Source organism: Chlamydotis macqueenii, chromosome Z, assembly GCF_036417535.1.
Source record: "Chlamydotis macqueenii isolate bChlMac1 chromosome Z, bChlMac1.mat, whole genome shotgun sequence".
NCBI classification, from domain to species: domain Eukaryota; kingdom Metazoa; phylum Chordata; class Aves; order Otidiformes; family Otididae; genus Chlamydotis; species Chlamydotis macqueenii.
Window position 1 is genome coordinate 59973052 of NC_141593.1, and position 27951 is coordinate 60001002.

General features: G+C 40.3%; 1 protein-coding gene across 1 annotated transcript in view; it reads left to right on the forward strand.

Annotated features, from left to right (window-relative positions):
- Positions 1–27930, forward strand: part of CAMK4 (calcium/calmodulin dependent protein kinase IV) — a 177223-nt gene extending 149293 nt beyond the window's left edge. The window contains exons 6-12 of the mRNA XM_086771205.1: positions 2545–2635; positions 4581–4655; positions 9930–10005; positions 13993–14119; positions 15886–16038; positions 18769–21513; positions 21941–27930. Of these exons, the coding sequence (XP_086627331.1) occupies positions 2545–2635; positions 4581–4655; positions 9930–10005; positions 13993–14119; positions 15886–16038; positions 18769–18933 (687 nt within the window). The 3' untranslated portion in view covers positions 18934–21513; positions 21941–27930. The remainder of the gene's footprint in view (positions 1–2544; positions 2636–4580; positions 4656–9929; positions 10006–13992; positions 14120–15885; positions 16039–18768; positions 21514–21940) is intronic.
- The last annotated feature ends 21 nt before the right edge of the window (positions 27931–27951 follow it).

The following is a 27951-nucleotide window of genomic DNA, read 5'->3' on the forward strand; positions in this document are numbered from 1 at the left end:
CCTCAACAAAAACTGACAGAAGGCTAGGTCTCAAAGATACAAGATGTCAACATTTGGTCTATTAAACCCATGACCTGGCAGCTTGAGGCAGCCCCAGACATGTGCACGCCTGGTCCAAGCACCACAGGTATCATCTTGCGTGCGCAAATATGAAGCCAAGCAAAAGAAACAGTGGGAGAGAGAGGACAGAGCAGCAGATGGGGGATGGTAGCAACCATGACGGTCTATGTGGATCGCAGGGAGGGGTCAGGGGAGCTACTGTGGTTGGGCAGGAATTCTGGGCTAGGATGCTCGGGAGATAAAGGAAGGGGTAGTGGAGAGGGGAGGAGTAACTGCGGGTGTTGTGAGGAGGAGGACATGAGACAGAGAGCTCAGATTATTACAGTGGCAGTCTTTGAAAGATGTGGGCTAGGTTATTGAGGCAATTTGTGTTTGTTGAGCACTCCCGTCCTGTGAGTTTTCTGCAAACGGTGGGATGGTTAGAGGAGGGAAATTTTCCTACATAGGGTCTTACAAGTTTGTAATAAAAAAAGAGTTCGTGCTGGAAGTTCAGTACAAATCTGTTAAAACGTCAGTCAGTCATGAGGCACAAGCATGGTTAGCAGATGTCGTCAATTATCGTTCTTGCTATGTCTGAGAAGGAGCCCTGCAATTCAGTATCACTTTATGACTTAAAGGGGAGGAAAAGTTGAACCACTTCTCCCAAAGTTTTTCCTGAATTTCTCTCCCACAAAAATGCAATTCTGGGAAGAGAAGAAAATGTCAATGTCTTCAACCTCACACCATAGAAAGTTTTTTAGATTATGGGCCTGTGTAAAAAAAGGACCTGCTAAAAAACTGCAGACTTGGCTGGAACATTTCTCTGCACAAATTTGGTCAAAGATTTTTCATACGAATGAATCGGAAGTGTCTGCTTTCCACCGAGCGATCGTGAAATGTCTGATCCTTCTCACTCCTACAGAGTCAGCTAAACTGATTTGCAGCACATGAACACAGATCCGTTCAGACATCTCTTTCTGTCCACTCCAACTTGATTGATTTTGGTGCACTCCCTGTGTGCTGCTCTTACCTCTGCATGTCAAACACATCAGTGCTATGCTGTGGGAGCATCTTTGCTACAGTTATGTCTTCATTGGCAGGTAAAGATATGTATTTTATCCAGGGTGGACATGATTGTTCACAGCCACACAGATGTGAGCACATCAAATTATGTAGCAGCGTGCAATCCATCATTTTCCATATATTGCTGCCTGTTTTTACCTTGCATAACTGATTAGCTAGCTCATTGTAGAAATGGGACAAGCACTTAGATTTCACTGTGAAATAAAGTAGATGAGAGTCTCTGGCTGATCCCCACAAGCCATGTCATGACAAATACTGTGACTTTAGAATTTTAGAAAAAGTCAACAAAACACATTTATTGCACTGTAAGAAACACACACTTAAAAAGCACCCAGTGTCACTAAAACAGTGCCGAAGGAAAGAGCAGAATATTCTTACTTAATGTTATTTAATCACTGGCAACTTATACACACTAAAATTCCAATGAGATACAGAGTTAGGAGTTAATCTCAGATGCTAACTCAAGTGCACACTATAGTTATGCTTTCTAGATGGCTATTCAGCCCCTTGTCATTTGCTGCCTAACAGTGCACACACACTGTTTTTTTTCAAAAGTGAAAACACAGCTGAGAAAGATGCTACTAAAATGTGGACCAGGAGACTTTCAAATAGGATAATGTGATTCTACCCTTAGGCATCTTTCTTCCAAGGCTTCAGAGATTTCTGCTGAATGTTTTATCAACAAGAAATGCAGAACTTGTTTCACTAGTTTATCCTTGTTTGTCTATCAGTATGTTATATATTTTTTTCTATATCTGTTTGTAGCAGTGTAAGAGGCAGCCTCCTATTCCAGAAATTTTTCCTTCCATTAGTGCAAGGCAGGAACAGCATCTTTAAAGGAATTCAGTAGTGCGTGAATTCAGATGTACTGCATATTCTTCAGCAAGACAGATGGATTTTTGAGACTGCAATAGGAGGGTTTTAAAATCTTTGAGAATTCTGCTCCAGGGACCTCAAGGATTTTATATACATACTGCATCCTTTCTACTCAAAAGTGTCTATTTAATAGTTTAATAGTTGTATGACCATTTTCTTACCTCTCAGAGTGTTATAATGTGCAGAAACAACTGTTCACTGAGCCAGACTTTGGTATCTCAACATCTATTAGATTACTTCCTAGAACCTACCACTGTATTTTAAAGGTCCATAATACTTTCTGAGATGTTTTTCTTCTCAAATGGGTATGATGTTATCTTTGCCTTCCCAAATTTTAGTTTCCTATTCAGATTACAATATGCATCCAAGATTTCTGTGCTGAGCAGGTTTGCAGAAGAAAAGCTGCTGAAAATTAGTTAAATGACTCTGTCACACACGTAACAGCTTATTAATCTGCTGCTATAGATTATTAGGAAGATATTAACTCATGCTTGATCATAACATCTTATTCTCACTTAGATGTTTTTACTTTCTCTTTTTTACTAGTACCTGCATGCAAATGGGATTGTGCATCGTGACTTGAAGCCAGAAAATCTACTCTATGCAACACCAGCACCGGATGCACCACTGAAAATTGGTGAGCAGCACCAGTAATACGTGCTGTCTGGTGTTTACAGTATATACATCTCACCACCACTTTACTTGAAGGCTAATGCTTATACTCAAATGAATAACATGTTTCTTCTTCAGGAGCACAGCTGTGTATGGTGTTTTTAAAACCAATAAAAAACTCGATGCTTGCTTATGGAATTTATAGCCAAAATTGTGCAGAATGTGGAGGAGAATAAAGCACCAGGAGGAACAAGAAGGATCTTGAGATCAGCATACAGCTGTGTGCACCACTTCTCTGCCCCTTTTTTTTTTTTTTTTGTTTAACTAGTATTTTAAGAGGAAAGATTCCTTGGCATGAAAGTAGAATTGTGCAGGTAACTGGTGGAAAGCAAAGTGAGTAAGGTTGACTTCTGTTTTGTGGACAGATTTGAGGGATAAGAAGAAGTGATCTTTGCAAAGAGGACAGGGAAGGTATCTGATATCTGAAGCACAGTCAGCACCACAGAGGGGATGAGGAGGGACACGATGAGATGAGGCTCTCCTGAAAGAGGATTTTGTATATTCTGTTGGGGGTGGCGACTGCTTGCAAAGGGCATGGTGACTGCTTGCAAAGGGCATAGCCTCCAAAAATGCTGGGTATGTCCAGTTTTCCCTTGAGAAAAGAGGAGCTCTGTGCAACCCTCCTGAGCTGTATGTAACCAGTTTGGAAATACCACCTTGTGCTTCCTTATTGGGGAGTTTGGGGAGCACGGGAACATGCAAGGAGTGTTGCCGCAGTCGTCAGGCCAGTGCTCATCATGGATCTCAGGCGCTAGATTTCCACGAACTAGTCTCAAGCAATTTAATTTTAATTTCTGGGAAAGTCTTGCATCACAGTGTGATGGTATCTCAATTTACGTTTTATCGCAGTTTAACCGTCTTCCCTGGAAAGGTTCTGAACAGCTGTAACGTGGTAGTTTAATGCAGCACCCAGGGGTCTTGGTTTGATGGGCAGAGTGGTGTAGGGGCTTCTGAAACATTTTCCTAAATGCTGTGATTCTTCATCTTCTGGTTAAGATTATTGCCTTGTTTAAACTGAGATCTGATTTACAACTAGTGGCAGTGTTTATAAAAGTAAAGTATATTTCTGTTTAGATAAGTAATAATACATAAATGATAAGCATTTACAGACAAGTCAACCCTAACTATGCATTTCTAGAATAAAATGAACTATTTTTATCCTGATTTTGAGTCAAAACATTACCTTTTATATTCACTGTAACAAAACAAAAATACTTTTATTTTGTAAGTATTTAAGACCAGATTGTCATCACCTAAATTGAAATTTGAAGCAGCTCATTTATTCTCAGTGAAAACTAAATGAGTTGTGAAGACTTCGGTTTTTGTATCTTCTAAAAAATTAGTTGTACAAGTACGATGTGTAATGTCATGGAGGCTTTTGCTGTCTGAGTAGTAATTCAGGGTGGAAACTGCAAAAAGGGTGATCACTACTTCTCCTGGCACAACCTCCATGCCCCAGGAAGCCTTCTGCCAAAATACTGTAGGGATTTTGTCTTGCAGGGACTGTTTACTCTTACCCTTATCCAAGAAATCACTGATGCACAATTCTTTAACTCAGAATTGTTCTGTTAATTTTATTGGATTACTCACAGAACCAAAGCTGAATGTATACCTAAAATGCATTTCTGGATCACTGCTTATACAGCTTTAGGCATACCATTGTATTTGCTTTGTGCAGTCCTCAGGATAGAAGACAAGCTACATTTCTGTCAAGCCAAAGCCAGGCATACTCATTTATATTGACAAATTTTGCTTCTGGATTGCAGTCTGGGTAGATTTCAAGTTGATTCTTATCTCTGTAAATGATAGTACTGTTCGTTTAATGTATAAATATTCATTTAATTACATATACAATGTTTAAAAAGTGATATAGATGGAAGAATATTAATATTTCTAAACAATCTTAACAGCTGACTTTGGACTTTCCAAGATTGTGGAAGATCAGGTGACCATGAAGACAGTTTGTGGAACCCCAGGGTACTGTGGTACGTTATTTTATTATTTACAGTATGCTGCACTTAATGTAATGATGTTACATTTTCTCTTTCCCACGTGAAATGCTTCTTCCTAAAGTCAAAATTCAAAAAGCCCCTAAAAAGCAGAAATAAAAAACTGAAATTCAGAACTGGCACTAGGTTAGTTTTTTCCAAACTTATATTCTCTAGCACCAAAGTTTAATAGTCAAAACATATGTTACGGTGCAAGTTCATTATTTGCATGGAAATAGTTCGACTATCACAAGAATGCTGAAATTGCTAAAATAATACTGGAGAGGCATCAGCAGAAATTTGGACTATGGAAGGCATAATGGAAAGCATGAAAAATTTATAGAATTCATAACAATTATGAATATTTGAATATTGCTTACAGTGAATTTATCTTGAAGTAATTTTTTTTTAACATAGAGGAAATAAAATTATTCCTGAGAGTGAGGTTATAAATTAATGCCCTAAACATTTCAGCAACTACATGGTTTTAAATGCAGGCTTGACTCAGACAATTCTCGTCCATGCTGGAGTGGAATCTGTATAACACCATTATAAGTGCAATATCAAGGAGCACTTTGTGGCAGATCTTGTCAACTGGGGTGAGTGGTGTAGATCTAGTCATCTCTTTCAGCAGGAAAAAGGCTTTGGCACTTTTAACTAATCCTCTTTTCTCCTAAGCAAAATAAGATCAAAATCATAGGTTTGCTTCAGTTTTACCAGGAGAGTGAGAGTCAGCATGAACTGCTGCTTACCAACATGACTTTATTTTGCCTGTGCATTCACAAAACTTCAACAAGCTTGAGTTTATGGATTACTTCAGAGCAAACATCTAATTTGTGAGCTTAGCACTGTATTACACAAGGATGGTAATTTTAATTCCTTTAGTAGTTCAGAAATTAGGAAATTATATACCTAATGATGTTGGGTTTGTATTTTTCAGTTGATGACATTTAAGGACACTTTCTACTTGTTTAACTCTGAAGATATGCACAAAGTTTAGAAACTATGAGTTTCATCTCAGTGTCCTGTTCTTACATGTTTCCGTTTTTTCCAAAATCACAACTAGTTCATACTTCTCAGTCTCGCAGCTTTTGATAATGTAAGGCATCTAATTTGAATGCAAGAAAACCACCACTGATACTTCAAATTAAAACAAATTTCTATAGAATCACATTTAGGTAAAAATATGTTCCCTCATCGTCGTATGGGAAAGAAAGGTTTTGATAAGCAAGTGGAAAAACATAGTATTGGTAACAGTCCATGAATAATTACGAATGTGGGTTTTTTCTCTATTGCTTTGGGGAGAAAATAAGTGAGGCAGAGAGTGAACGCTACAGTTGTCATACGCATAACATCTGGCAAACCATGTCATAGCTATGCTATATGTCAGATATCGGTAACCCAAAGAGGATAGAACTAAAACCAACCTCCCAAAAAATCCAAAATCTAAAAACAGAGTTCAAGCACATAGCCCACCCGCAGCAGGGAAAAAGCAAGCATACAACTGATCTTGAAAAAAATAATTTAAAAGATGCTTCTGAGCCCCGGTGGTTGTTCCCTCATGGGGTCGGAGCATTTCACTCTGCCTGCAGGGCTGCAGCGGGAGCTCATCCTGCTGCCAAAGAGAACATGCCCAGCCTGGCCATCCCCTGCACAGACCAGACTTTTCTTCATCAGCAGCATCCCTGGGTCGGAGGGGTTCTGGCTTGGTTTCCTGTGGCGGTGCTGAGCTGTGCGAGGCTGAGCAGCCAACAGCTGGATGGAGCCTGGCAGAGCGCGTGGCAGTTTTCAAGGGAGCATCCCATGTATCATGGGCACCCAGTACAGCACCTTTGTGGACAGCTTCTCTGTCAGAGCAGGGACAGCTGGCTCCTGGTCACATGCAGAAGCTCACCTGGACTCCCAGAACTGGAAAACGAGCCAGAAAAGGATCCTCCAGTGCCAGAACACACAAAAGAAGGAGCCCCTTCAGCAGAAAAGGATTGCAACTGCCTCTGCAGTCTGCTCGCCCTTCATTGCAAGGCACTTCCATGTCAGCAAACCAGCTCATGGCCAGGGAGGCTGGTGATCTGGTTTACACCAGGGCAAGCCTGCTGGTCTTCCCGAGGCAGATACTCGCCTCCAGCAACTAATGTGATCTTGTGGAGAAACCTGTCCCTGACATTCTTGCTGACCTCTAGATCCTGAATGGGCTCCTACAAGAGGCTGCAAGTTGCTAGGAGTGTGCTGGGTGGCAACCATCTTGGGGGGCTTTCAGACAGAGCTGAGCCAAGCCACGTGGAAGCTAAAGACTTGGCAATTGTTTTTATAACTGTAGAAGCAAAGGAAAGAGGACATTGGAGAAGACCATAAGATTACTCTGTTATCTCGTAGCACAGCTGATCATGCAATTCAGGTGTCATGTCCATTACCTTGTAGAACATTCTCTGCCAAGCACACACAGGTGCCAAATATGCTTTAGAGTAGCACTGAATTCTAGTCTGCTTAGTTTTGTGAAATTGTACTTGATGTATTAGCTATTAATGTTCTGGTTGTCTTCTCTCATGACAGTGATACTACAAATGCCATAAAACTGTAGTTAATATTCAGCAGTTTTAATGCCTGTCTTTGCATACTGTAAAAATAGGACAAGGTTTGTTCCCATAGAAGAGCCCTCAGAGTAGGGATGACTTGGTGAGTTGAGGCTGAATGTCTCTGCTGAGAAGAGAAGAAAGGAGCTTTGTGCCTATAGATATGGACCTGCAATCCTTGCTTTATGACCTGAGTTAACTGACCATGCAGAATTCCTGGTGCCTGGAAAATATTCAAGCATGTCTTTCCAGAACTGGAGGAAACACAGGAGGGATATTGTGGAAATGCCAAATTAAGCTATGAATAATTGATAGTCTCAGACTGCCAACTCCCACATCCTGCCCTCCCAGCTATCAACAGCTTCTCCAGAAAGGATACAGCAAAACAAAAACACATACTGGAGTCTGGATACTTTGGCATCAGGACTTGCCAATCTACCATCCCTAGCATGTGCAAAGTGATGCAGAGGACTGAAAGCAAGAAGATGGGCACAAAGAACTTAACTTGCTGAGACCTTGTGCTTTCGGTGAACTTAACAAGAAGGGCGTAAGTGATTTACAAGAGTTCCACATAAAAATAAGCCAGTGCAGAGCAGTGATTCATGATCAGTCTGTTATGGCCAATGTCTAAACTAACAGCAACTTATGAGTCAAATCCAATCACCAAAAGCAAACTTCTGTAAATATTAAAAAATCATATTTATAAGATGTGTGACTATGTAATCACAGTCCAGATAGCAAGGCAGACCTGTATATACAAATCTTTGGTCTCCTTTGTGGCCATTTTACAAAACTGAGATGGAAGGAGGAGAAAAGCAAAAGAAGGGCAGAAAGTGTCTTCTGCCCTTATCCTGAGCGAGAAGACATCCCAAGAAACATTGCTTTCTCTAGAAGAGGAAGCATATTGGCTATTAAATGGAAGAATTGTCCTATTTACTTCCTATTAATCACACATGGCATTAACAAACATGGCAGGGAAAACAGTGGTTAAAATATCTTTTCTTGGTCCGTCTACATCTCTTTCTCTGAGGCCATTGGCTGCTTTGCCTGTAGACTGTCCTGATAGCTACCGGTCGGCCTGAGTTAAAATCAGTTGGGATCTGATGTTCCTTCTCAAAAACAGGCCCTCTCTGTTCATTAGTTTACCTAGCAGAAGAATAAGGAGTCAGAGAAAGTCTGGGCTTAGACTGGCACGTGTGTGCCCAGCTGCCAGCTGTACAAGTGCTATGTAGCCAACCTAGTGATTAACATTCTTCTACATCAATGCCTTGTAAAAATGCCCGATGTGTTCCCTACATGGTAAATCCTTCAGGTAGGTTGAAGAAGTCTGAGCCAGCAGCCCAGAGGCTGTGTGTGCCCAGCTGCCAGCTGTACAAGTGCTATGTAGCCAACCTAGTGATTAACGTTCTTCTATATCAATGCTTTGTAAAAATGCCCGATGTGTTCCCTACATGGTAAATCCTTCAGGTAGGTTGAAGAAGTCTGAGCCAGCTGCCCAGAGGCTGTTAGGAAGTTGTGTATACTCTCATTAAAATCATGCTTGGGGGAGCCTTGCTCCCCCAGGAATACTGCAGCACGCTACTCGGGAAAGTGAACTGTCCCAACAGAGACCTCCCACGGGCTGCGAGCAAAGCAGGAGTGTGCTGGCAGCCTGGGTCAGTCCTGACAGGCAACCAAAGCTTCAGGCTGAGCAGGGAGCCGTTGTACATTTTGGGAAGCCCCAGCCCTTCTTGGCCCTGCTGCTTATGGTTGTGAAAGTGTCATGTGGGAAGGTGAAGAGATGCATTGCTGAGAAGGGCTACTGATGCATGGAAGTGTGGCTCAGCAGTGTCTTTTTAGTTATTTTTTCCAAATTAGTCAGATATATTTTTCTGTGGCCAAAAGGGGTAAGGGAGGGAAGGGTCTCAAGGTTGCCTCCCCCAGTATCAACCACTTCCATTTCCTCCATGGAAGATGATTCTATGTGGCATTTTCATCCTGCTGCTGCAGGAACTTTGCCCAGGGAGGTGTGCCTGGTCAGAGGCAAACCTGGAGGGTGTGCAGGGCGACGAGCCCTGGGGCCATGGGGGCTGGGAACACTTGAGGTAGGCACATCGCGGTTTGAGTGTGCGACCATGCACATTTTCAGTCACGCATAGCAGCAACAGATACTGTCTGAGGGATGTGGTGGTCTGCTTTCCTCCAGATGTGTCTGTCCAGCTGCTTGGGCAGAGATTAACTCCTCTTTACCATTGCAGAGCTGGAGTTCCCCAAGGCTGCCTGGCCTTTCCGCCTGCTCCACACTGCAGCAAAAGCAGTTGCCTGAAATGGTCTTGTCTTTCCTTACAATTGAAACAGAACACCAAAAATAAAGCCTAAATAAAGTTCCAAGTAAAGAAGTAAAATACTGAAGTAAAAGTACCACCTCCTTCATCACATTGCAGCTCCAGTGCTGCTGTAGCTTCCTGTGGTTCCTTTCACAAGCCTAAAAAGCAATTTGAAACCAAAGCCCACGTTTGGTTTTATTCTGGCTGTGCTTGGACATGACTTCTGTTGCTTTATACTCACTGAAAGGAATCACTTGCCTGATTAAGGGCTTAAAGAAGCAGGCCTTAACTTTTTAAAAGACACTTAGGGGTGTGCACAGAGTTTAAATTGACTTTGTGACTGTTATTTCTGCATTCAACTTTCATCTTATTGACTAGTGTTTTGTCATCTGCAGCACCAGAGATACTACGGGGATGTGCCTACGGCCCTGAAGTGGACATGTGGTCCCTGGGGATTATCACCTACATCCTGTAAGTGCAGACAGTGCCATGGAGTGGCTCATTCGTGAGCACCTGCAGGTTTTTATGACATTGTGAGCTGTGTCATTGGAAAACGCCAGATCCTGAACTTTAATTACGGTATTCCTAATCTTATTTAAGTAGGTCAAATCCTAGAGGAGCATGGAAAAACACTCAGGGTATATATTTGATAAATATAACACTTCTTTCTGAACAGCAGCAAGGTCTGTGCAGAATTGTCCTATTAATGTGAATGAACAGCAGCAAAGCTGCTGAAACCAAAAATGCAAGCATACAAGCGTCAGAAAGTATCAAATCTTTTGGGTTTTTTTTCTCATTCAGGCAAACTGTGAGATATACTAGATATACTATGATCCTAAGTAGCTTCTCAACTACAGATGGGACAAGGAGAAGTAAAGGTACTTGCAGTAGTTTCACGGTGCCTGTGAATATTCCCAAATGCAGCTGCACCATCTGTGTCAGCCACAGACATTGCTACAGCTCCAGGTGCAGCATCAGTTTTGCTGTCTAGCAGCATCTCAGCCAGGAGGCAGGGAACAGCCCTGGATTGTCTGCAAATCAGTCCAGGGGGTTAAATGATTAGTGTTGAAGTGTTCCCACTTCTTACAAGATAACATGAGACACAGTGGACAGAGGGCTGTAAGCAACTGAAGTTGCAACTATAGACCAAAATTTTCAAACAGTTCTGTCTAAAGGTAAGCACTTTTGTCTGCATCTTGATTTGGCTAATCCTAATTCAATTAGTAAGCACTGTAATTATTTTATTGTATTGATAGAGTCTTATTGAGAAGGGAAAATTGTATCTGATATATTGATACTTCTCTTCATGGGAGAATAAATAACTTCATTTATTCCCTTGACAACATCAATGCTAAGCTGGCTTATGTAGTTGTATACGATACTTGCAGAATGCCTTTTATTAGAAGAAAATGGGATTTTACACATATACATTAAAGATTTGGAGGATTTTATACATCCAGGCCATTTTCTTTCTCCTTCAAGGACTCATTAACTGTGTCCAGAAAGTACAGTGTGTAATAGTACAGTTATTTTCTTTACGTCTTTTGCCAAGAAATAATTTTATTTTCTAGGGTTTATACTAAAGTATGTGTAAGGATATATAAACACTCTGATGGAAATATCAGAAAACATATTTTGTTTTGTACATAAGCTTCGGGTAAGTCACAACTCTCCTTTTGGGTGCTTGTAAATAATAGGCTACAGTATTCCTATTTGCCGTTTTGTTATCTGCTCTTTTTAAAATGTGAATCTTTGTCTCAAGGCCTGATTCAAGTCTGCAGAAGATCACATCTCAGATATTGCCTTCCAGGCAATCATTTCTCCTCAGTTCTAGCTGTCCACGTGTGGCAGAGACATATGAAATTTGCCAGCAGGGCTGTCCCTGAGATTGGAGAGGTGCTTTTTGTTGTCCTTTACAAAGATACCTAGATTAAGCCATGGGCTTGCCTAGTTATTCAGCAATTCAGGGATACCTGTTATACTTGAAACTGAGAGCCTTCGTTAGGCAGAACTTGCTTTCAGGTGTAGGCAAGCTCAAAAAGAGAATGCACAGCAGATTCCTGTTTGAATATGTGGAGTGACATTTGCTATATGCAGCCTGTCAAAACCTTCTGGCTGTTCAGGAGATGCTCCCAAGCCACATTAACCTCTGCACTGGTGTAAACACAAGTGTGTGAGCTCCTGCTCTGGGTGGGACACCACCAGTACAGGTACTCCTCTACTTCTTCCTCCTTCTGATCCTCTCCCTCTCAAAATTCAATTTCACCTACAGGAACAAGCCAGGCAAAAAGGGTGCTAGTCAAGTCCACTTGACTATCTCTTCCCTTTAGCTTTAACAAGAAGACCAGTCTTTTTGTATATCTACAGCAGGTTAAAAATGCTGCTGCACATTTGAGATGCAGATAGTGGTCAACAAACACAGAGGCTTTGCCTGTAGTAAAAAATGCATGGATTTAATTAAAGGTGGTTTTTTTTACTAACTTACTTGAAAGGGCACAAAACAATGTCTGGGCATTTCAAATTGATTTTGAAGCTGTTTACATTGATTTTTCTTTATTTGGTAGGTAATTGTTTTAAAAAGAATAGGCATAATAAAATGAAATTTCATAATAAAATTAAAGCAAGAGCAACCACACTGGGTCTTACCCTTTAAGAGTTTTAATTTATCATCACACCTCTAGTTTCATTCATCTAATTTGGCATGTAGTGAAAAATCTGTCTGCTGAATTGGAAATTCTTCTAGGTAGAAGCGTATCCATAGAAAACATTAATAAGACAACAGTAGGTGATTGTAGTGAGTTATGATGAAAATATTTTCAGGAGTAAATAGAGAATCACGTAGAAGACTTCCAACACAGTCACAGCAAGCCTTAAGCATAGTTTCACTGTGTGTCATCAGTTACCTGGTATCCAGAAGCTGGTTTTGGCTGAACCAATTAGTGGCCCAACAACCCTGCTCAGCAAGGGTGCTCCAGAGGGACAGGAGCCGTCCTGAAGCAAGCTCAGAAATGGTGCTGGGAGAGGCAGGCAAACGGCGGGGGGCGCAGCAGAGGGACTGTGCCTGGCTCCCACCTACTGGAGCACAAGGTATTTTGAAGGTTTGTGTTTTAATCCATGTCTGCCAGACTTGACAATTAATAATGTGCCCAGAATGTGCTTACAGTGGAGGTTTTCTCCTCTTCAGTAGTGCGAAGTGATACAGCTGTTCCACCCACGGCTACACACCACTCCCAGAACCACATTTCTTCCTTGAGCATCTGTCTCCTTTTTCAGGACACCAAGCACACTAATGGGGCTTAAAAATATAAAAACAACTTAAAATGTAAGGGTAATTTTTCTAGATTAGTTGCTGTCTTGTTCTTTATGGTTTGCTGTTGTTTTCCTGTTATCTTGTTGGTTGTTGCATTTTCTGGAGGCAGAGTAGCAGATAGACTTTTTGTTTAGCTCCGAAACTTGGTGGTTGAATAGGAAATTAACTTTAAAACGTCTGATTATGTGTGCACTTTATTATTAAAGTGCAATGAAGTGACATGAAAGGACATTGTATAAATGGAAACCACTTCCATGAGTTTGCTTTACCCAGAGCCAGCAGTGTCGTTCTGTGTCAGGTTCTCTATTATTCAATATATTAATAAATGCAATCATTAGTGAGATTGCAAATTTTTTTTATAATATGTAGGCTACCTAAGTAAAGACAAGGACTGATTATTAAAACCTGCCAAAGGTTTTTACGTTTTGTGGATGATAGGATGAAAGAATGTATAGTAATGAACATAATAAAAAAAAAAACAGTCCCTGGTAGCTAATTCCTATTCCTGAGGAAAGAGTTGCAGGGATTCTGATAATTTCTGTATGGACACGTTAACTCTGTGCTTTTGAACAATCCAGAAAAGCAGATCCAAGGTCAGGAATTGTTAGCAAAGAAATTGAGATTAAAATAGAAAACATCATTACGCTAATTTGCAACTCCATGGTGTGCCCATGCTGAATGGTATTTGCACCCACTTCAAAAAGACACACAACTGGAGAAGACTCACAGGAGAGAGAAGGGATGAGCTAAGATTTCAGACTGAAGAATGATTAAATAGTCCAAGGGACTTCAGCCTGACACCAGTAGAGCAAAGAGCTGCTAGAATATATTTATTGGCATGTAGAAGGTAAACAGATATCAACTGTTGCGTGGCTACTTTTATGGTAAGTCTCTATATTAACAGTTCCAACTACAGACATATGAAAATGGAAAATTTACAGTTTGATCAGCCTTTCCCAGTGCTTATGCATGCTTATGACCACATTTTGCTCTGCTCTGCAGAAGCAGCAGTTCGTAAGTACATCCAGGTCTTGTTTTCCAAAGTGGCATACAGGATATGAAGTATGGAAAGATAATACTAGGAACTGTTTCTAACAACCCAAGACTAATTAATATTTGATAAATTTCTTTATTTTTTATCCTTGCAGACTTTGTGGCTTTGAACCATTTTATGATGAAAGAGGAGATCAGTACATGTTTAAGAGGATCCTGAACTGTGAATATGACTTTGTGTCTCCTTGGTGGGATGATGTGTCTCTGAATGCCAAGGATTTAGTAAGTAAAGCAAAAATGAGCCCAAAGTATCTTTGCTGGTACATATTTGGCTAGTATTACTCCCACTGAGACAGCGAGTTCATTTTGGGGTGGGAGCAGAATAATTGGTTAATTAACTGTTCATAGGTCTCCTTGCTTTTCTTCTTATCTCTGATATATTATGGGGCTATTAAATATCCTCCGTTAGTCCAGTGCTGTAATTTTTCACTCGAAACCATGGATGTTCAGGTCCTTCTGTGAACTAAGCCACAGATTGTTGGCAGCCATCACAGTGTTTCTCTATGCCTGCCTTTCATGCTAGTTTTGAGGTGTTTCATCGTTCCTCTTTACAGAGAAGCCATCTTCAGGGGAACGTAGAAACAACTCCTGTATTTTGTGCAGTTGTCAAGTCTGAAATTTGGAGGAAGAATATAAAAAGGAGTGAAGCCCCTCCCAACGCTACTTTCACTGACAGCTTTTTTCTGTCCATTTAAGCTTTTTCTCAGCAGATGAAGATCATTACTTTTAAATATGATCCACTAGCAAAACGCAAGGGCTGGAGTGCTATCTGCACTGTATTGTTTTGTTACTGGGTAAAGGAAAGGAGATACTGATCTGCAAAGCTAGGTATGCTTCAATTTGATTTTTAGTCAACAATAACTTGCCCAATTCAGTTATTTCATTAGCAATGAAGACACAAATGCTCAGTTCTATATTACTTATACAAACTGGGCAATAAAATACTACACAGTTAGTGTTTGTGAAGTACTTCAGGATGCCTCAAATGGAAGGACTGTAGAAGTTCAAAGTACTTTTTTGTTGTTGTATTAGATGTGAAGTTTTTTCTGTGGTTAAAAAAATATAATTTACTGCCTTGTGTCATCAAAACCCAGATAAACTGCAGCCTGCAGCAAAGTTGCTCATTCACCATATACAGAGAGCTTTGGTCCAAATCAGTCCCTACCATTTTGCTACAGTAAAGCTCAGTGTTTCAGGTTTGAACACTGTATGGCAAGTTGTAGATAAGGATGAAGCCCATGGCTCTCAAACCCATGCTGTGACCAGTTCTGGGGTGTTCTGTTGAAGTGAGTTGCTTAACTTGACCTCTTTTGTCTTAGCCCAAAAATGTCCTACTGTTGTGTTTGGAGAGGTGCAGCTTCCCTGGTCTCAATAACAGAAAGGATGGCATGAACAGCACTAGTGTCAGAGTGAACTAAGACAGAAATACTTGTGCAGTATTTTTTAATTTATGTGTACGTTAGGTTTTACAGTGACTGAAAATAACATTTCATTTGTAATGTACCTGTCAGTAACTGCATAGTACAAGTCTGCTTGAGTTACATAAACTAGAATTTGAACGTTCTAATCCAGTTTAGACCTTGTCCAAATCCAAAAGTGAGGATACTGCTAAGAGAACAGCCTGCCTGCGGGTGTTTTGAGAAGTACGTTAAGATTTATGTGACAATTCAGACATACAACAGCCTACGGCAGATACAGGAGCTGCATTGGTACAAACTCTTACAAATGTTGGTAACACGTTGATTCTTTTTCTCCTCTCCTCCCACTTATTCAGAGGCTGTCTTATTCAGATTATATTTATGGAGGATCAAGAAATGCTAGAAAAAAAATACATGCAAAGACCTGAATGCAAATTCTTGTTGGTTTCTTAGAATGGGTGTCACTAAGATGCTTTCCAAACTAACACCAAAGCCCCAAAATGCACTGCTTGGTAAATGTAAATTAAAAATAAGGTTAATAGTCTTCTGTATTTCTTCCTTGTGATGCAGGTTAAAAAACTGATTGTTTTAGACCCCAAGAAACGCCTCACAACAGTACAGGCTTTGCAGCACCCATGGGTCACAGGGAAGGCAGCAAACTTTGCACATATGGACAATGCACAAAAGAAACTTCAAGAATTCAATGCCCGGCGTAAACTTAAGGTAAGTCACTGGGTGTAGTCTCTGTTTTGGCTATGAAAGCAGGCAATTAAATTAGTAGCCTTACAGAAACTTTGCACATTTTTCAGGACAACATTCCATAGTGGTATGGGAGCTTTTTATTTAAGATGATTGATGAAGATGGGAAGGTTGAAGTTGATTTAGTTAATGTCTGCAGCCAAAAAAAAAAAAAAAAAAGTTCTGAAGTTGTTTGAAAACTCTGTCTTCACAGACAGAACTCCTGAGAGCTTTCACAAATGTCTTTCCTTTCTTCCCTCCTTGCTTCTCTCCATCTCTCTGCCCTGTACTGCTTGTGCATCCTTAGAGTACTGAACAGAAAGAACAAAATTCTGAGTAGCTTCTTCATGACTATCCAGAAATAAGGAAGATATTTATTCTACTGTAGCGTATTTTCATCTGTAAGCCACTCTCAGTTTCCATACATATCAATACAAAGTAGGAGCTTAAGCATTGCTTCTGTTTGATCTGCAGTCAGCATTTCAGATGTGTAGGTCCGTAAAACATGTCGGTTGAGATTAACTGGTACAAAACATGCATTTCCAAGTACCTCTGAGAGGAAATGTGCAATAGTATTCTTTATCTGGAAAGTAAGCACTGCAAGGCAGCAGTGCAAGTAGGACCTGTCCTGAAAATACCATTAGATTTTGAGTGACTGGTATGCTTCTTTAGCATCTAGTCTACATGTCTACTGTGAGAAGAAGCAGGGAAGCATTTTTAGGTGCAAACAGCAGGCAGCTGGGCATCTAAGTGACATAACATTGGAAAACTTTCTTCTCCCTTAATCCTTTCTTCGGTTGTTAAAGATTTGTGTCTGCTTGTGAGAGACTCCCAGGGAGTGAGAGAAATTATTACCAACAGCTACAGTGAAGCTGCTCTTGTAGCCCTGGGGCATGAGAGTAATAGCATCTTGCCTGAGAGATTTACAAACCTCATGCAAAACCAAATTCATAATGACCCTTACCTTTGGTTTTGCTCATTTTTGTCAGTATTATTAGGAAACTGTGACAGAGAATCTCTACAGGGCAAAGAAAAAAAGTTCATGTCATTTATAAAAGTCTCAAACACTAGATATAATTCACAGTGATGCTTTGTCCATGCAGAACTGACTAAACATGTCTACTAACATTGTTCTCTTCAGAAAGATTTCTGTAGCCTTACAGCAGGATTGCTGTGTATTCAGTGAAGATGTCATGCAATGTTGTTATATCAAAATTATTTCAAACCATGAATAGAGTAATAAATTTCATTATTTCTAAGTGAGCTGTTACATTCCTTGCCAGAAGGTCACACAGAAATGTGTGCCCTTTTTGCATGTTCTGATTTGGATTCTGTTTATATTTTTACACCTTTAATCAGCAATGAGATTTTTTTTGAAGCCAAATTTATTTAAATCCCTATAGTTAATCATTTTATACTTTGTGTTTAAAAGCTGTTGCTTTTTGTAAGTTTATTTCTTCATTACTTTTCTATAAAAGATTTAATGACCAAATCTCCAATTATTAAGATAATTAACTAGAGTTAGCAGATATTGTAGAGTTAATAGTTTTACACATGCATATGTATAAAATGAACCATAAATTTTTAGACAACTAATTGTGTCCAAAACCCAAGAACAACGCAGAAAACCAAGTAGTGCATACATGCTTTAGTTGTTGTTTTGTTAATAAGAATAGAAAATTATCCTCTCTTTCCCACAATACAAATCCAGCAGCAGGCTTTCTTTACATAAAGACATATTTTTAAAGAATAACTCTAAAGGACTCAGTCATTATTTGTTTTTTCATAGATTGTGTTGGATTTGTTTTATAAAAATCCACATGGCTAATGGGACTAAATTATATTAAATGTGTCTTTATACATTATAATATCATTCAGTGTTCTGTTTGTAATCTGTTGTCCAGGGTTCTCTCACCACTAATGTGGATGTCTGTGATTTTTCCTTTGAGGTCTAGATTCCCACTTTCAAAATTATTGTCACTTTTATTGGCTCATGCCTTATACTTCAACTTCATAGTCTGTATTAGTTGATTCTTCTTTCTTGCCAATGTTTATGTAGTCTGTTTTTTCAATAGCATATATTCTCCTCTCCTCTCCTTTCCAAACCTCTCCGAACCTCTCTTCGTGTTTCTTTTCTTCACCTCTGTATGTTTGTTTTTTCAGGCAATAAAACTCTTCAAGGAAAAGGCTAAGATAACTGTCTTAACGCATATTTTCTTTTTGTGACATTTTATGTGATATGAGAGCCCATCCCCAATGTGTATTTATATATATACATAAGAAGATGCCCATATGCTTTGTACCATTGTGCTTGGCATATGCAATAGTGATAAATACCATTTCTCCTTGTGAACTTTTCATGGAATAATCAGAGATAATACTGCTATTATTATAATTGAAGATAACTTTATTTTTACCATGTAATTTTAACATGGGTGATCTGCAGTAGTTTCTAAAAAAAATGCAGCATGTGCAGTTGAAAAAAAAAGATTCTGTTCATGTTGGCCAACTTGTAACCTTGTGAAAGCAGCAATTTTAAACCGCAATCTGGTATTTCTGGTGGCCTTCTAAATCTGTCTGGGCCCAGGCAGGTATCCAAATGTGACATTATATGAAGACTAAGCGTATTACATCCCCTAATGTGATGATGCTAAGGCTACAGTGCTGACGGACTGTGTCCTTTAAGGAATGTTTGCATGATCCTCTCTTTCTCAGGCTGCAGTAAAAGCTGTGGTGGCATCAACTCGTCTTGGCAGCGCCAGCGGTCACAGCACGCATGAAAGCAACAAGCCCAGCCGTAACCCATCTCCCGTCCATGATGGCAAAACCGAAGAGAAACCCACTCAGGAAGCAGAAGCAGCTCCAGAAGAAATGTCTTAGGTCAATGTGCTTCCTTGTTTCAGCTGAGATCTGTCATTTCATACACCAGCTAACTTGTCATTCAGCAAGATTGATTCGTAAGCTTGGCCTCTCTGGTTCTGCTTTGGGGTGCCAAATGCACTGGCTGGTGATCCTACCTTCAATGCATGTGACTGCTTATGAAAATAGTAAACTGTTCCATAAGGCATGTCATGGAAACAGTGTTATTTGCAGTAATACCGGCAGGTAAAAACATGGGGATCAATAACTACCTACCATAATGCATATATTTCATATACATCTATCCAGTGTTTCTAGATGGCATTTGAAACAAAATACTATTTAATTTGGTTTTATGGAAGTAAGTGTCTTCTATATGTCGTGAGTTTCTTTGAACTGCTTCCTTCCAGGTTCATAGTCCTGCAGCAGATGAAGCGGAAGGAAATATCAAGCCGATGCTTTTAAAACTGATGTATGAAATAATGCTTTTTATCTGTAAAATTGAAAAAGTATTTGGGGATTTATATGCAAAAAACATTCCACTACTTCTGGGAAGAGATTGAAATGTTAGTTCCACTGGGCATGAAAATGTATGTTCCTCAAGTTTGTGTTGAGAATGCCTTATTCTGACTTCCTGTTTATATACAGTATTTTAATGACAACCAAAATTGCTCAGATTTCTGCCATTTCATTCTCTAGTAAAGTGTTAGCAAAACAAAATTATAGACTAAAAGGGGATTAGAGTAGATGCAAATTTTTGAAATAGTATTATATTTATTCATTAATTTCTAAACTGTGCAGCTAGAAGAAGTTTTTATAAGGCCAAAGGGAATAATCTGCAATTATACGAGTTGTAAATGCTTGAAGGAAGCTATTCCACAACTTAATGATTTTGCTCTGGGGAAACGCTCTTATACGAGGTCTAGGAGCAAGTAGTATGATCTAATTGCTTCCCAGATAGTTTCACCTCATGAGTAGCTGGTTTCCACTTGTCAGTATAACTAGTCCAGATTTTCCATACAAATGACCCCTCCTGTAAAGTGATCCATCAGCACAGATCTTGCATCCACCCAGAACTCCTGTATCTTAAGTTAAAAGCTGTGTGCATGGATCAGCTTGTAAATTAGGGTCAGGCTCTTCAGTTATCTATCTTGATTTTTTTGTTGAACATAATTGATAGGAATTGAAAAACTAACATGCATCAGTATGTACGACCATTTACATTTGTTTGTTATCACTTTGATAGCACGTGAATTTCGTAATGTTATTGATATATTACAGAAATGGCAAAAAGAACCTGATGTACAACGATGTCATTTGTGTTTGTGAAACTTTTTAATACTGATAGTTACCTAACACCTGAACACATTCCTCTTTTTCTTTAATTGTCCTTATGTTAAGTTAGGCCTTGCACAACTTGCCTTGAAAAGTATATCAGCTACTTAGAAAACAAGTCATTAATAAAACATTCAGTAGCTACATTTCCTGATGAAAGTAAAGAGTAATACAATGTTATTCATATGGTAGGTTTGATAAATAAAATGAAATCTAGATTAATATAGAAACGAAGATTAAAGATATTGTCTTTGCTAGGTGAGAATGCATGCTAACGAATGTACTGTACTTGAGATTTTTTTTATCCATTTCTTATAACTTTTTGAACTTGTACAAAAAGGTTTGCTAATTAAGCACAGTTAAAACTTAAAGTACCTGCATCCATCCTTTTCCCAGGTGACACACTCTGAGGTCAGCTGAAAGAGATGGTGGGGGCATGGCAGCTGTGAACAGGCCAACAAGACACTTTTGCAGATTTTCTCTTGAAAACAAGTACAGTAAGACTAATCACTTTGGAGAAGGTGATAGATACATCCACTTATCTTACTTCTTACTATCTTTGTCTCCTGCCAGGTGACTGCAGGACAAAGATTTCTCAGCCACAGGTTTCCTCCCCCAGTTATAGTGGTGGAGCCAGCCAAGTTGTGATAGCCTGAGGCACAGTGGTTTTAAAATAGGAGGAGGAAGATTCAGACTTGATATAAGGAAAAGAATTACAGCGAGGCTGGTGGAACAGTGGATCATGTTGCCCAGAGAGGTGGTGGATGCCCTATCCCTGGAAACATTCAAGGCCAGGTCGGACAGGGCTCTGAGCAGCCTGATCTGGTTGGAGATGTTCCTGTTTCTTGCAGAGGGATTGGACTAGATGACCTTCAAAGGTCCCTTCCAACCCTAACTATTCTATGATTCAAAGTTCATTTGGTGGGGAGGTTTGACAGGAGAGGCTGGATTTCTGTAATATTTCCTCCTTTATTTGGGATAGTTGCTTCGCATCTGCAGAAGTGGAGCCAACTGCACAGTCATTGCACATCTATGGGTGCTTAAGCAGAAATATCTTCATCTGAGGCATGGTTTGTTGAGCTAAAAAGTAGTCTCAGCTGATTCTTAAAGTTCTTCTTTGCTAAATTATACCATAGTATATAATAATTATGAACTGATACCATGCAATTGGAGACTGCTCTATGACAGCATGATCTCAGAGGCAACTTAGTCTTTTGCACAAAGGCTCTGGGGCCTCAGGTCTTTTTGATTAGTTTTCTTTTATTAGTCTTAATATGAAACAATCAGGATGTCTGTGCTGAATGAATTATCAATATATGACTCAGTAAAGTACTATGCCTGGCTTACGTATGACAGTACTATACAGAAGGAAGAGCAGCATTAGGATGTATGCATGTAACTGAAGAAAGGAGTGTTACATGCATTGGTTTTTGTGTGAAAAATCACATCCTGGTGGCATCTGCCATATATCAGACTTGAGAGTGCAACACCAGTCTCTTACTGTGGCTGAAAAATATGAACACACCCAAAAACTACTGGAGGTGGACCAGTTCCACATCTGTGGTTATAAACTAGATTGAAAATTACTGATGCACTGTTCTGTTGAAATCCTAAGCTTTAAGTTTTTAAAATGTTCAACATATTAGCAAAGTCCTTCAAGTACAAAAGGGGGAGCCTTGCCACCTTCTTTAAGTATTTGAACTTAGCAAAATTTCTCCTTTAGAGGTAGATTGTAGTATTAGCCTATTAAACTCTAATATCTGAGAGCTAGACTGGGGATCTGATGGCTGTTAAATCGCTAACAATGTTCTGTGTTTGCATAACAACAGGTTTTTTTACAAGTTCAGAAAGATTCCCTCCAAAACAGAACAGGTTTCTTGTCATTTCAAACACTTGTGATTTTGCAGACAACACGGTAGATTGCACTGCATGAGCCTGGTGCTGGTTTGTTAGCTGAAGTTTGTACTTTGCATTGTGCAAGCATGCTGTAAAGACACAGACACACCGTAATCAAACTTCTGAATGCAGAAGAGCATCAAGGCAAAAGTTTGTGCTACAGTGTGTGCTTCAGAAGAAGGGTGCTAATGGCTCTGTGCTCACAAGCGAGCAGGCTGTTGGGCATCTGGAGAGGAGTGACAAAAACTGACCAGCATCCCCTGTGCAAGGACTGAATAAAGCAAAGTGCTCTGAAAAGCCATGTGGTACTAGAGCAGGACAAAAGTGGCAACCAAAAAGTTTTTGGAAGGGCCTGAGATGAGCAGGGAGTCCCAGGCTGGAGAAGGCTGTGGCTCACTGGCAGACAGGCCTCGGCACTTACCAAACAAAGATTCTTCTCCTACAACTCGTGATGGACAGTCGCAAGTCTCAGCGCAGTACCTTGACCCCTGGCTTGTGCACAGGCTGTGAATTTCTCCTGGTAAAGAACTCAGTTTTGTGTGGCTGGGTTTACCTTGCTGGTGCTCAGGTTACAAATGTATAGCTTATGTAGGCATGGCATTCAAGTAACAAAAAATATCTTCCTATATTGGAGGAAAGCAGAAATGAAGCTGACCAAGCGAGATGTACGGTTAGCCCTAGAGCACAATGGCAGGGGTACAAGCAAGTCCTGAAGATACCAAAGGTAAACAAAGACATAACTCAGAACATCCTTAAAGTTACTTTATAAAACAATAATAGCTCAAAGAATGTCCTTTCCTTCTTTTCAGAGTAATTTCAGGTAGAACATACAAGCACAATAGTGAGAGTTAATTCTGCTTTTGTATAAAGAAATTTACCTTCCCTGATAAGCCCCTGCACAATACCATGTTGCATTGAACAAAAACCATCAGCTGCGTCTCAAAATAGGAAGAAAATAAAATTATAAGGAAAGAACAGGAGAAAAATAGGAATAAAATCATTACCTAGTCTATTTATATCTGGAATGTCTTATTTCCAGAACGTGTATAAACTTTTACTGACGAGAGTCAGTAAAAAAAATTTGCTTTATGTTCGGGAGGTGAAAGCTTCTGGCCAGAGTAATTCACTGAAGATTGATGGAGGGTCAGTGCAAATATGACGATCATCCCTTGGAGTGTGAATTCTTTAACTTACATAAGGATGGAATGATGTACATGCATATAACTAAAAAACCAGCAAAAACAAACAAACAAAAAAATTCCTGCATTGCATGCTCTTTCATCCCTCCAGAGCGGAACAGAGAACACGAACGCAGTCATGAACCTAGTTATTATTGTGGGAATAGGTGTAGTACAGAAGAAGAAACAGAGTGGAATAGTCAAAGTGGCCCAATTCTGAACTTATCAATAAAATTACAGATATATATATATTAAAATATTTATATGGACATGCGCACACAAATACATAGATTTATCAAAAAAGAGGCAGAGACTGCTGAACAGTCTCTTAAGAGCCATGTCTGCAGTAACAGTCGCAGAAATCTGTTATGTCATCTTTTGCCCTTTGCCAGCGTTAGCTGGAATTGAAACCATAAGTGTTTAACATTCTTGTACACATGGATCATTACCGAATGAAATTCAGTGTAATGGATATCAAGGTATGAAAGATTAATAGATAGAATGGTACAGAGTTTTCCCCAACTCTAGCTCCTTCATATCAAGATACAGCTGGGAAAAGAGTGCTTCAGTGCCCTCATCCTTTTGCATGCTCAGGACATGGGCTGAGGTGGGTGACAACACAAGCACAGCATTTGGTGATGGGTTAGAGCCGCCCCAAACTGCACCGGAGACTCCTGCCAGCAATGCTCCACCCACAGCACATGTGACTGAGAACTGACGATCGGGAAGATGTTTACTGGCCAAGGTATATTTCCGCCTATTAAGTAGCTTAGTGCTCCTCCTATGGCATCAGCTACTTTTTTCTGTCCACCTGAGAAACTGCAGCATTCCAGAGTGTTGTATGATGATACATAAAGAGCAAAGCTTAAAAGAAAGGGACCTTTTCTGTTTTTCCATTTGAAACTCTGCTTTCAAGAACAAGTATTATGGCCAAATGGCTTGTTGTTTTTCTTCCCCTTTATGCTTCCTCTTTTTTCCTGGCCCTGGACCCCGTGGGGCACTGAGGAAGAGCTGTCAGCTGCCAGTCAGTGAGAGAAGAGCCATCTGACGCTTGGCAGGTTTCGGCTGCACTGCCCTGATAAACCTGCTGCTGCCCTTGGGTTAGTCAGACGGTTTCGCTCCTGCTCTTTTAGTTGCTCGTGCTCCCAAAAGAGTCTAGGTTTTACTGGTCAAGTATAAATATATTCCTCTGTGAGCCACCTTTGGTGTGATTTGTCATTGCCAGTTAGTACCCAGGGAGAGGCGTTTCTCCTTTCCCTCCCCACTTCCTAGGCTCATGCTGTTTTCTGGCACCTTCTGCTTCCTTTCTCAAGAGCCTATACCTGGCTGACAGAAATAGCCCAGTGCTGTGCAACAAATGCCAGACAGAACCAGGAAATAATTCAGCTCCTTGAGTTAGTTTCCCAATAGAAAATGAAGGCACTTCGACTGTTGTAGATGCTTTGGCTGTATGAGCTGCCGGCCCTCAGGGTGAGGGGTTCAGAGCGAAATGGCACAAGAACAGCACCATGCCAGGTTCTGCACCTCAGCACCAGGAAGCTCCTTCATCAACAGCATCTTTTTCCTTCCATGGAGAAGATGTAGTTTAGGTCAATCAGGCTTCGAAACTATAAAAAATATGTGTGCTATAACCAATGATCTTCTTAATATCATTTACTTAATACAAGTTGATATACTTAGTATCATAGTTTATGCAGCATTGCCACTTACAGTGTTGGCAGAAAAAACAGCAAAGCCAGTTCCTAACACTTGGTCCCATTTGTTCTCTGTTTTATAATACAAAACTGTGTGGACCCAATTATTGCATCTGCATATGTACACACAGGGTGGATCTGGGATGGCTCTACTAATTGAATTTACTGTGTCATGGGCTTTAGGCATTACTCAGATAACTCAAAAGCTGAGTCAAGCCATTGAGTATGACTTACAGCTTCAATGGCATGTGACCCATCCCAGAGATAATATATTTATTCATCCACGGAACCGTGCACAGGGGCCTGATTTATCATATCAGCCTTCAGTGTCATCTGCCATGTCCTTTTGAGCTACGCCTTCCAAAAGAAAACATTTTCATTAGTCTAGGAAATCTAAATGAATTGTACACAAAGTCAACAGTTGTTCATCCACGTCTCCTTGGCACCGCAGCCCTGAGGGAGGCTCTCTTCCAACCCCTGTCAAAGCAAGAGTGTTGGGCACCACACTAATTGTGATGAAGTAATATTATTTTAAGCCTGCCCAAGGAATTCTGTCTCCTCCCTGGACAAGCCAGAGGAGCTGTAGGTTTTGCAAATGTCTGGTGATCAAATTACCTGATCAAATTACTGTACGTAACTAAGCAAACAGGGTGTATGATGACCAAAGTGCAAAGACCCATGGCTGTTTAAGAGCCGCACATCCGAGACATTGCTGTTAAGCTCCATCTTACACTCCTGCTTGAAGTTAACCAAAATGACTAGGCCCATTTAAATAAATTGGCCTAGTCACAGCAATAAAGGCACCCGTGTGAGAATATCTTTGCAGATTAAGGCACAGTTTTTACAGACATTAACCACAAATTCCTCCAAATGTTAGCTCCAAATAGCTGCGCTGCACTGTGAGAAATTACAGCTACCATACCTGCAAGAATCGGAGTATCTAGGAAAAAACAGATCCCCAGGCATGATTGTGTTACTTACAAATGCTGGCTTTACATGAATGAGCACAACCACTACCATGAATCCCTAAATACCGCCAAACAATAAACACCCGCAACAAAAACACCAGAAGATGTTATGATGGAGCACACCAAAGAGAGCTCCTTCTTACCTTTGTCTGGGCAAGGAATAAGGTGAAAAGTCTGTAAGTGTTTTCTCCAAGGTCTCTGGTTTCTGTTATTTTCCAGGCATCACCGTCAGCCATGCTTATGAAAGTAGCACAAAAAGCACCAGGCTGCTCTTGATGGAAAAACCTTACCATTGACCCCTGTTCTCATTTGTAAGACATCAAAGCTGGGTTTTTTTTATACTATTAGTATGGCTCCTGGTCTCTTCCTCAGCTTGCTGTGGGGTCTGAAGCAGTCTTTAACGGCCAACAGGTGTTTGTCAAACATTTTATAAACTAAGCAAATGGACTATATGAATATTTAAAAAAAAATCTTTGAAGGATTTTCTAAATGCTGCTGCAGCAGTGTGCTCCCTGAGAAGTGTCTTTCTTGGGAATAAGAGTGACACATGGGATCCTGCAGAGGGTCCCAGGCTGATGCCACCACCAACCTACGGCCCTCAGTCTAGTGGTGGGTGCCTTGTTTGCTCTGCTCAAATCTTTGCCATTTTGCCTGCAAGGAAACAGTAATTACAAACGAAGAGATTTTTTAATGGAAAGTAATTAGAAACAAGAACAGTTAAACTACTAGCTGCTGAGAGATAACTCCAGCTGTGTCTTCACGCTATTCTGCACAACAGGAACTACTTCCTTGTTCACACCACATAGTCATGAGAAGTCATGCTAATGCTTCTGATTAAATAACAGAAATTTTGTTTAATGTTCCATAAGGGACATTGTTTTGGGGTTTGGTTGAGTGGAATACATGGTGTTGAGAGGCCTGTGCTTGTGAGAAAGTTAAGTCTGAAGTGATTAGGTGCTCAGGGAGAAGGAAGGATGGAGGGGTGGAAGGTGAAGCCTAGTCCCTAGGACTAAGAGAAATGGGATGGTCTTTCAGAACAGAAAGGGTGGCTGATCCAGCTTGCGAGGGAGTGGGAGAAGAGGGGAAGAGTCTCACCTGGGGGAAGCAGTCTGCTAGTCCCAAGGAGCTGTACCACCATGCCCTTGCAAGCCTGGGAGGCACCAAGCAGAGTCTGTCTGGCTGCTCCAGACCCACAGTAAGGAGCTCATCAGCTTCAGCTGGTTTTAACCTGAAGAAATGTGATACATTAAGGGCTTCTGTCTGGCTTGGCCTTGGTTTGGAGGCTCCTGTTGGCTCTTAACTTTGAGGCTGCATGAGGGCCAGACCGTAAGCAGGGAGTTTTGTGTTTCTCTTAATTCAAGCAGAGTATATGCTGCATGGTTAGAGTATGTGCTGATGCTTCCAAGACAAATAGACAAATGGTGCTATCGACTTGTAACATGACATATTTTATAAGCCCGTTACAGATGCTCGTTGATGTCAGAGCAATGCCGACTGGACTCTTAACAATAACAATGAAAAATGTCATATGTCTATTAGACTTTCTCAAATTAGCTCCGTGTCTTGTGTACCTGACTCCTTCTTTTACTCCTTAATGTGTAAGAAATCCTTTACTATCAACACTGCTTGCTTGTACTAGCAAAGATGTTAGAGACTAAATGGAAGCTTATGGACTGCTTGTTTAACTGTACACTTTTGCTTCAGACTAAGCCTGTTTGTGTAGTAACTTTTCTGATACTGTGCAAATGAACCAGAGAGAAATTGGAACCAGAAAAATTGACAGCTTTGTTGTTTCAGTGTATTGTATTTGGGACCAATGTATCTTCTTGTGCACTTGCATGGAAATGCTGATAAGCCATGAGAATATGCTTTGATGGTGGGAAGTCTATTTTTAGTAAGCGGCTTGCATAACTGATCTGATGCTAAATAAACTAGTAAATCTAGAAATGCTTACATCTATTATTTGCT